This window comes from Dama dama, chromosome 18, assembly GCF_033118175.1.
Source record: "Dama dama isolate Ldn47 chromosome 18, ASM3311817v1, whole genome shotgun sequence".
NCBI classification, from domain to species: domain Eukaryota; kingdom Metazoa; phylum Chordata; class Mammalia; order Artiodactyla; family Cervidae; genus Dama; species Dama dama.
Genome location: NC_083698.1, coordinates 35,666,579 through 35,678,234, shown reverse-complemented (window position 1 = coordinate 35,678,234; position 11,656 = coordinate 35,666,579). Strand labels below are relative to the sequence as shown.

General features: G+C 33.3%; 1 protein-coding gene across 1 annotated transcript in view; it reads right to left on the bottom strand.

Annotated features, from left to right (window-relative positions):
- The window catches only part of PCLO (piccolo presynaptic cytomatrix protein), a 379,046-nt gene that overhangs the window by 162,899 nt on the left and 204,491 nt on the right, over positions 1 to 11,656 (bottom strand). Inside the window, 1 exon segment of the mRNA XM_061165135.1 lies at positions 8,626 to 9,363. Coding sequence (XP_061021118.1) covers positions 8,626 to 9,363 — 738 coding nt within the window.

The window sequence follows — 11,656 nt, the reverse complement described above, 5'->3', positions numbered from 1 at the left end:
TAGGATAGGCAAACAAAGAATCAGAGAATGGCCTTTGTACTTGGCTATAAACCGTATGGGATATATTTACTTAACAGAAATAGGCAGGTAACATGACCATAATAATATTCATCTCACCTACTGCAAAGGATTCTTTTTTTTTTTTTTTGAGAGAGAGAGGTCAAACAAGGCATTGCCTTTTAAAGACACTCTGAAAGACGTAAAATGCTATATTTCACTTAGTATGATTGTTAATCTCTATATCACTATTGCTAATCTCTATATCACAATTGTTAAGCTCTGTATCACTTGAAATGAATGTTTAGAAATTGTAAAATTTGAAAAAGCTATGTGATCATTGGTCTCACTGAAAGCTTCAGCTAAAGAGAAATATCTAGCTGTTATTTTTCTAGAGTTATTAGATCACGTCTTCAGCATCCCATCTCAAAGAAATTTAATAAATATCATTTATAAATATCTACAGACTTGAAAATACTTGAAATTTTACCTTCCTTCGCATTACCCTACTCATTTTACATTCATTTCCATTTCAATATCTGTCTTTATGGATAAAGATGTATCTTGAGCACATTATAGGGTAAAATATTTTTGCAGAATTTAAAACATGACGATTAAAAAAGACAGTCTGATACATTCTTCACAACATGTAAGCAAAAAACAATGCCTGCCCTTTGGATTACTACAAATTAACTTCCCTGGACCATTTTTTATGTCTTTCTAGAAAAAGAATACTTATCTGCCATTGTGAGATCATAGTAGTTGGGCTGACAAGCACCCAACTACCTGGTTCATTTCTCTTAAGAGCTATAAATTGAAGAGGTAATCACAGGTGAAGCAGTGTTCTCATAAACTTTCTAGATGGTTTTTCTAGGGATCTCCACTGTGACTGCTCACATCTCACACAATACCAGAGCACAACATTTTGAGTCCAGTATGCTTTCTACATCTTTACTTTCCTATATTTCCACCTTTCACTAAATACCATAACCACAGGGGTGGGGACCTAAGCTCCTTGTGAAAAAAAAGTTAAGAAAATGATCCTTCATAATAAAATTTTGATGGTGTAATTTGTGTTCTTTATTGTGAGTCTGCACATATTACAATACATAACAATGTAATAAAAGTATACATATAAGGAGGAAATGCAACTATGGTTATATATAACAATTTATTGAGTATAATAAAGAATAAATCTTAATTTTATACAATGAATTCCGAAGGCTCTATTGGCATTTTACAAAAATAAGATTTGGATCAGACATACATAACATAACAAAGGAAATTAAGATACACAGACAGAAGACTCAAATGCATAAATATCAAAATCCCTACCCTACAATCCCCCTTATATGCTCTTCTGGATGTGTTCATGCTTTCCTTTTTTTCTCAGTGTTATGTTCTAAACTTCTCCCTCCTGGTTTCTTTCCTCTATACTCCTCATGAGATTCAATCATCATTTACTTATGATGATGCTATGATGATTTTTCACCTAAATGACTTCCTCTCCATATTATAAGGTGGAACAGGTCTGCAAAGATGTTGTTCTACAGTACTGTGGGTCTAAGATAAAGTGTCTGGAGTGTTTAATAAGGAAATCAAGTTAACAGATCAAAGGGCATTTGGCTGAATTGTTTAGCAGGAACAATTGGTCATGTACTTATACCATCATCACTGAAAAAACTCACAGTGTCAATTTCTCTCATACGACTAGCGTAAGTGTAAACTCCCTGGCAGAGGTGAGTGACCTTCTGCTCCATTACTATTAGTGGACTGTCAGATCACACACCAACTAACCCCTTTGCCTCTTTAAGAAACCTGTACATTCCTCTTTTCATCTGCTGCTACTAAAACAATAAAAAAGTTGTTCTTCACATATAGAGATCAGCATAATGAGGTGCTTATCTCTTTATCCACTTATCCTTTCTGTGGCTATTCACTCTTGTTTGTGAGATGTCTGGGTTAAAGTTCTAGTGCAATTTGTACCATGCAGGTTAACTGGTCAATTATAGATTTAACACCACAAACTCTTGCTTTATGAGTACATTTCTTAAGGAGGGAATAATTTTATCAAAAAAGAAAGAGTATCCAGTACTAAGAGAAGAATATACAGCATAGTGTGTAAGTTTGGTCTGATTTTCTCTAACTATTCAAACTTCAAATTAATATTTGAAGTACTGTAACTCCAGAAGACTGTGATGAAAGGAGTCATGCAATGGAGGCTTATTTTCTTTCAAAGTTCTAATTCCCTAGGACTAAAAAATTGGGAGTTTTCCTTTAGTTGCTTCAAAAATGTGTGGCTGTATACTTTCTACTGAGAAGAACATTAAGCTATTTAGTAACATATTAAATTTAATAAAATGAATAGATTCAAATGATTCTAAAGTATATGCATAGGTTACATATATAACACATATATACATATGTGTTTAAATATCACTGAGTTCTCTTATTTACTCGTTATTTTTGTCACTTGAATTGATAGGAGTTGGAATTATGCATTTAATTTATTACATGCAATGCAAACACAATCCAGAATGACCTCTAAAATTATTACATAAGAATAAAATTCTAGGTATAGTCCCTTTAAAGTCCTCAATCTTAGATTGAGGAAGTGAGTGGGAAGTTAAGTGTTCATAATTTCAGCACACTTGTTAAAAGAAAATTGCAATGTTATTTTTCAGTTCCCTGAGGAACACATTTTCACTGTATTTTTCTAAGTACATTTAGCATTAGACTCTATTTCACTGACTTTTATTTTTTTGTATATGTTGCACTTTTTCTCCATGTATAGAATTCTGTACTTTATAGTCTTTGTATGTGAAACAACTATTCAAAATTTTAAGAAATGAAGATTCATATTTTCTTACTAATCCAAAGCAGAAAGTGCAGAATACTTTTCCTTTCAATATTCCATTGCCCTTTATTGACTTGAAGACTGGTCAGAGAGAGGCAGTGATGAATTAAGAATCACTTGAAACCTTCCCATGCCATCCTATCTTGAGGCCTTCTCTAGTATCAAGACATTTTTGTACTGCCAAACTTAGTTCTGCCTTTTTCAGAGATGTTAAACTCTAAGGCTTCCATGTTGAAGGCAAATGGAACGTTTAAAAAAAAAAAACTTATTGGAATTATGAACTGAATTCTTGGTTAAATATAAGACTGTACAAAGAAAGGAAGCAATATTAAGTTTTTGCTTAATGTCCTCCAAGTTATTTAAGTTTAACAGGCCAAAGGAAAACAACAGATGAATAACCTTTAATCAGTTATACAATGTTTGGTCAAAATGGATTGCTAGTCTGAATATTCTGAACAGTGTAAACAGATTAACTCCACAAATTTACTGGACTTGGAGAGAAAATTGGATAGTCCCACATACATGGGAATCCTTTTCACTACAGAAAACCTCATCATTTTCTCTCCTATACAATTATGCTGAATTTATATACCATGACTATACATAAATACTAACTACTGGGTCATTTTAACTAAAAATAAAAGTTTATGCTAAAGGATGTTCAAATTTTGTCTCTTTTTAAATCAAGAGAGTGGTAAGTTTTCAATGTAATATATCAAATGCAGACAAGCAGTATTCTTTTTCAGTGTAACATATAATTTTTAAATATTAAACTAAAAAAACAAAGAAGAATGTACCTTTAAAAGTATTTATTATATTTCAGGATACATTTTAATTCCATTTGACTAACACATTTTGAAAGACAGGAATGAGTGGAGAGACAAAATGATGTTGCAATAAAGAAATGCAAACAACATACTGTAACAATATGAATGATGCACATGACAAATGAATAAATAAAATAATGTCAACATATAAACAAAGTAAAAAAATATACAAAGTGCTTGGGATTAGAGTGGGAATTGCTAAGGGAGTTGAATAATTATATTAATGAAAAGGCAGTGTGCTAGAAGTGTCATGGGGAGGCAGCATTATGTATAGTATTTAGGAGCCCAGCCTTTATAAGCAGAAGTGGACTATAATCTTAGCTTTGCTGCTTCTCAGCCTTGTGATCTTGGGCATAATAAATTTAGTTTCCTCCTCTTTAAAACAGATAAAATATTTAACTCATCAATAGTTATGTGTTCTAAGTGATAAGGCACCTAACACAGTGCTCAGAACATAGTGAGGGATAAATTGACTATTATTATGATTTAAAATAAAAAGCAATTTAAAAGTAATCATTATAGAGTGTTTGAACAGTAGAAGTGACTGCCATAAGGGAGAGGTCCGGGTGGGATTTTTCTGATAGGAAAACAGCACTAGCACACAGAGATAAACTGAATTCAGGTTCAGAAGGAAGATGGCACAAGCCACCTTTGGGATTCACACAAAGGCATTCTTGGCTGGTTTTCTGCCTCTCATTGATGGGGGAATACTAGGTTGCTTACAAGTTATCGTGAAGCCATAGTCCAGAGGGCTGGGAAAGCCAACTTAAGTATTTAGGGAGAAGTTCTCAGTCGAGGCCAGGTATGCAAAATGTAAATACTTTTAGGAAATAAATATGTAGAATTTTTCGTGTCTTTTTAAATCCCAAATAGAAATCACATTTTACAGATTTTAATAAACAGATTGACACCAGCAATCTTTGATTTCTCATATGTTCTCTGAAGAATCCTGGGAGAAAACTGGGAGTTATATTGTAAAAATTCATAGCAAGGCAGTTACTTTATTTGCTCACCTTTAAATTGAAGCTTATGGTTCAGTTGTGGTTTCTATTACCTAATTTCAAGCAAACCAACGTTCCTGTAATAGGTAAGTGGTAGACAAGATAGTCTCACAAAAAATCATGTGTTAAAGATAATGTTAATAACGTTAGAAACACACAAGCATATTTATGAAGAAGCTGACACTCTTCATAATGTTATCAGTTTTTCATCAGCAACATGTCAAGGTAAAAGCTGTGATGATCAAGTTAAATCAGATCTGACACACAGTAAAAAATGTGCCATAACTAGGAAAACTATTTGATATCTATATTGCATATGTTATTGCTATTAACAAACCTTGCTTGAACACATCATGTGCTGGCTAATTATAGCAAGTGATCCTATAACACTATCACAGACTTCTAGTATTTTTGGCAGATATACATTCCAGTACTTAACAAATACTCAACAAGTTGAAATAAACACTTAAGATCTTCTTTTGAGCTGCTGTCTTATTGAATAGGAAAAGACAAAAAAATCATGTAACACTTGGGGAAACTTGGTTTTTCTGCCATGGAAATATGGCTGAAGTAATACGTAGAAAATAATATGGTGGCAAATCAAACTGCATTTCTTTGTTAACCAGTATCATTGCAATGGAGAAAGAAATAACTGTGTGTGGAAGGTTTGGGGAAAATCATTAGGACAAAGTAAATAGCAAAGGGTTTGGCAATAAAATCAAAGTGCAGATGTTTCTAACATGCTCAGTTTATAATGTTCATTATTTTTGTTTCAATAGTAAAATATTACTACTGTGAGTTACTAAGAGGTTCAATACCGAGTGATTCGTTTTAAAAGGTGTATCTATATTAATGAAAAAACTGTATGTCAAATTCTGAGGCGTGGTTCTTTTGATTGGAATTATTATTATTATTAATTTATTTATTTTAATTGGAGGATAATTGCTTTACAACGTTGTGTTGGTTTCTGCCATAAATCAACATGAGTCAGCCATAGCTATACACATGTCCTCTCTATCTTGAACTCCCCTCTCACCTCCCACTCCATCCCAGCCCTCTAGGTTGTCACAGAGAACTGGGTTGAGCTACCTGTGTCAGACAGCAAATTTCCACCGGTTATCTATTTTACATATAGTAATGTATGTTTCAGTGCTACTCTAGAATTATTTTTTAAGTTCAGGATAGGGGACACATGTACACCCATGGCTGATTCATGTGAATGTATGGCAAAAACCACTACAATACTGTAAAGTAATTAGCCTCCAATTAAAATAAATTAATTTACAAAAAAAAGGATAAGGTTACAGAGATAGCAGTACATACAAAATTCATTTACTGCATCTTTTACAAGTAAGACAGTATTGCAGAGTACCTCAGGATTTTACAGATGTGGACATATTGTAATGAGACCTTTATATTTTGAATAATATCTTTAATATTTTGTACTTAGATAAAGAATAACTAAGAATTTATTTTATCCATAGAGGTTTGCTGATTACCTCATGAGAAATTAATTTAAAAAGTTGTAGATTGTGAAGATTTAATTTTTTTTTTTTTTTACAAAAGTAGAAGAACCCCATAGTGGTTGAACGTTTTGGTGATGACAAATGGTGATTAGTAATATGCTACATATTATATATTTAGGAATAAAGTAAACTCTGATTATCAGTGTGATAACTAGAAAGTATATGGGGGAAAAAAATAAACACAAGCTGTCTCTTCAAGAGAATTATTATGTGTACACAATCCTTTGAAGATAGATAACTGGAAAACATCATGTGATTATGCTAGATAAAATGACATATCATTTTAAAAAGTTGTCATGTTTGCCTTTTCAAACAAACTTTAGACAGAATAATTTAATCTGTTTATAAACTTTGAAGATAAAGAATTCCAGTGGGTTTTCTACCCGTTTGCTAAAAAAAAAATTTTAAAACACCACATTTTGTGATAACAGGAATCAATGACTGGTATCAAGTTAGGTTAACATTTATTTATGGAAATTCCACAACTTTAAAAAGTAGTTTTCAATTCCAAACCTAGAAAACAGGTAGCAAGATTTGGAAAGTACTGTCTTTAATACAATTTCTTTCATTTCTGATATATTCTGTGGACTATCTTTTTTATTTTAGAGAGTCATTAAGACTAAATGTCAAAATATCAAAATAAACAATTAGAAGCTGAATTTCAAAGAACTCCTATTAAAACATTTTACAAGATTTTCAAAGATCAAAGCACAGTCAACATTCTCTAAAATATTATTAATTATACTTCACTATGATCAAGTGTATCTATATTTAAATAAACATAATAAAAATGTTGATTTAGCTTATTTCACTGATTTTTTATATTTTTGTGAATATCTATATTGAAAATATAGTGCACAGGTTTAATTTAGAAATAAGTATACACAAACTGAGGTTGTTAAAGAAAGGTAGAGATGATTAAAAGTGATAAATTTGTAAAATAAAGAGTAGCATCAACAAAATATTTGCATAATTCTTATTTAAATTAAAACCGAATAGAGAATCATTAGAAATGTCTGAGTGACAGAGTTATACTGTCTGAACTCTGGAAAATAATTATTTGATAATTATATACTAGAGAAAGGAAAAATAGAAGGCCTATTGACTAGTAATTATATTCCTCAAATCACTGATATAAGATTATGAAGGCCATAAGTAGGATACTGTCCTTAGGAATAGGAGCTAAAAGACAGAAGCATGATGTGGAGAGCCCAGTGTGTAAGAAGAAACCTCAGACTACCCTAAAGATTTGCGACTGGGAGACTAAAGACATGATGAATGATGAAGCCATTATCAGAAACAGAAACTGCTTCTACAGAGAGTTGGATGTGATTTGAACACGCTGAGTTCCACTTTACAATGAGTTTCTGAAGTGAAATGATCTACTCAGCACTTGAAAATGCAGGCCCAACACTAAGGAGAGACAGATGGTACACAACAAGATTTAGGGGATAGGAAATAAATGTTCATGTGGCTCCCCTGAGAGGAAAGACAGAATTCAAAAAAAACCTCCTCACATAGAGATGGGAAAAGAGAAAGTCAGAGAGATAGTCAAAGTAGAACTCATAAAGCGTGATCAGAAAGACAAAAAGAGAACAAAAAGGGAAGAGTCATGAAAGCCAAGGACAGCTTCACAAAAAAAGAAACAGTATAAAGAATCTATTTCTGCAAAGAAGTTAGCTAGGAGAAGCAGTGGGTGAGGGTGGGGGGAGTTTGATCTAGCCATTGGAATGAGAATACACAGGCATCTGTTTTCTCTAGCTCTGATAAACTTATGAATTAATAACAAAGGAAGACCAGGATTTATTTTATGAGTGATGTCATACACCAGAGATGAATGAGTAACCATGTGTTAAAACTACAAACAAAACAACAACTAAACTGGGTTAGGATGGACTATTAACCCTTAAAAGTTTCCATTAAAGAAAACAAAAACGAGTATATAAAGAATAATACATATTCCAGATTATGCTTGGATTATAAATAAACCTTCAATATTAAACAAACTGAATAAAACTCTGAACAAAATACATCATATTGCATTCACACAATACTAAAATAACTTCAAAAAGTTTCTTCTGAATTTTGGCTGTACTTTTTTAAAAAAATCACAATTATTTAATCATTTTATGGTTGAACACATCTTAAAAGATTTTCAAGTGAGAAGAAATTTGTTGAGTCTTGCTTAACCAAGTGGCTAAGTAAATAAAAATTTCAAGACAAACATTATTTCATGTGAAAGGGGGATACATATTTCATGTTAGTACTTTTTTCTGAATAGTACTGACTTTTTGAAAATGCTACTAATTAAAAGCTTTTACTTACAAAATTACCATTAAGCATTTGGTATACATTTAGGTAGACATTAGTAAATTACAGGTGTAAAACTGCAAAATGAGGTAAGAAACATAACTTACTGTTTTTTCCTTTCCAGATTCCATCTGATCAGGCTTTGCCGTGCATGGTGCCTGTGGCTGTACTTTTATTTTTTGAGTCATCCCATCATCTTCTTTAGGCAAACGCCGAGGTGCGCTGGCTGGTAAATCTTCCGTCTCCATTGGCGGTTGTTTCTTTTCTTCCCCTGCCTCTGGAGGCACTCTGCCTTCAGGTTTTACTTCAGCAATTTGTACTTGAGCTTTAAGTAAGTCCTGTTTCTGTTCTTCCTCTAGAACCAATGATTTTGCCCCTGGGGCTAACTTTTTGTCTTCAAGAGCCGGCTTTTTGTCTTTAAGGGTTGGTTTTTTTTCTTCGAGAGGTGGCTTTTTTTCTTCAGGGAGTGGCTTTTTGTCTTCAGAAGGTGGCTTTTTGTCTTCAGGGGATGACTTTTTTTCTTGAGGGGCTGAAGTTTTGTCTTCCTCTCCTTTCCTCTCCTCTTGGATTTGAGCTATGGTTTCCTTAGGGGTAATTTTTTCACCTGAAGGTGTTTCTTTTACCTTTTCTGAAGTGGATTTTTCAGCTTCAGGTTTTTCTTCTTCTTCCTTCTTTTTCACTTTTCCTGGGGCAGGCATTGCCGTTGCCTGAAATGGCTGTTCTGTAGGGGCAGGCATAGGAGAGGCTTTTGGTCCTGCCTGTGTTGGTGGCATTTTGCCCATGTCTCCCAGCTGTCCTGATATTGCTCTCTGGGTTTGGCAATTTAAACAAAGCCATTCTTGAATCTGTAAATAAAGTAAAATTAAAAGATTAACTATATTATAATACATCTGTTTCAGTACATTTACCAAGATGAGCACTTCACAATTTCTGGCTGCTTTTTTATATACGGAGAAGGTAGGTCATTGTTTTCTGGATCAATAGAACTGACTCTTAAAAGAACATTGCAAAAAGACTGCCCAAAATCTAAATAGGAGGAATCCTTTGGGATTAGCATCTAATTGGCCTCATCATAAGAAGAAAATAGAAAATGTATCAAAGATGTTTAGTTGCTAAGTCCTAACTGACTCTTTTGTAAGCCCATGGACTGTAGCCTTCTAGGCTCCATGGGATTTCCCAGGCAAGAATACTGGAGTGGAGTGCCATTTCCTTCTCCAGGGGATCTTCCCAACCCAGGGATCAAATACCCCTGGGATCGAACCCAGGTCTCTTGCATTGCAGGCTGATTCTTTACCACTGAGCCAGGGAAGCCCACATCAAAGACAGATTGGGAAATGTCAATTTTTTGGTTAAAAAAAAAATCTGCATTTGTTCTAAATACAAATATTTTTAAGCCTCATACCTTCAAAATTAGTGTTCCTACCATAAATTTATTCAAAAACTTTTTTTATTATTTTTTTATTTTATCTTTTTAATTTTTATTAGTTGGAGGCTAGTTACTTCACAACATTGCAGCGGGTTTTGTCATGCATTGACATGAATCAGCCATGGAGTTACATGTATTCCCCATCCCGATCCCCCCTCCCACCTCCCTCTCCACCCGATTCCTCTGGGTCTTCCCAGTGCACCAGGCCCGAGCACTTGCCTCAAAAACTATTAAATTACAGTAGTTTTCTTTTCACAGCCAATTAAGAGTAAGTTTTTAAAGACTTAGCCTATAATCGCCCATCTTTTGTTTTGGATCAAATGTAACTCTATCTACTGGAGCAGAAGATGACAAGGCACATGTAGAAGTTTCACAAATCCCTTGTATATAATTCTCCATCTGATTTAAGATTAAAAAATAATGTTTTTTTTTTAATAATAATCACATTTGTTATGCAACTGTGTCAAGAAGCATTCACAAATTAAAACGGTTTGATATCTTTTCCCCCAGTTTTCTCAATTGCTGACTAACAGTTCTTTACACTACTTCTGTTCCTAAGTGGAATCCATGGGCCACTTGAGCCAAATCTCCTGAAGAAGTCCTTACTCATACAAATTTTAGTAACTATACCAATATAATTTTAGCAGAAACCTGGGATAGGAGAAGGAGAATCCGCCTTTTAAATAACCTCTTGGTGAATTCTTCTGCAAACTAAAGACAGAACTATCCTCTAATAACACACATAAATGATCACATGGGAGAGAGATTGTTAGACCAATAATGTTGCAGAATTTCCTCCTTATTGATGTATGGTGTGCTTTTTCTTACATTATACCTATTAAAAGGTAAGAAATTAAGGTTATACATGTAGCTTCTAACTGTTACCATTTAATGAATGCCTGTCCTTTAAAGTACACAGTTGGAGAGTCATGCAAACAATATTGTGATTGTATATGTTGTACTGTTTTCTGAGAGGCAATTTCAAATTGCTCTTCATATTGGATCATTCTTTCCAGTAGCATAACTTCAATTATTTAGAGACAAAAATCACTTATTGTCCTAGAATATTGTTAGACAACTAAGATTCATTTCTTCAGTTTTCAATTTCTTTAAAGAAACAAAAATGTTGCTTAATAATAATGACTGTTTTGCAACTTGTAAGCCGTTATAATCCTTACTTGATTATCTAAAACAGTAAGGACCTGAGTCAGTTATTTAATTTCAGATAAAATGCTTTCTATAGAACATTAGTATGTATTATGGGTCACTCTGTGTGTTATGATCATCCAGTACCAATTCTTTTCTTAATTTCAAGTCTAAGCAGCAATAAAGTGAGTTGTGGCTTCTCTATATAGTAACTTCATACAAAGTCTTAGGAAAGAAACTGATTTGATCCTTATGTCCAATTCTAAAAGTTCCAGCTATTGTCTTGAAGAGTTCCTAGAGGAGGTACTTCCATAACGTCAACAGAAAATCAATCTTAATCAGTGTTGTGGTTTCAAAAACCACTCCTTGGTGCGGTCACATCTTACAATATTTTCATTCAGAAACTTACATATTAAAAAACAAAAGCAAGCACAAATAGCTGTGCCATTGTGCTGTTTTGTCATACGGATTCTAAAAGCCAAATGCAGGCGTGTGCTATGCATTCTTATCAGGGCAGGTCCAAATATAAATAAGTTAGTAACTTTTTTTTTGTTGTTTTTTATTTT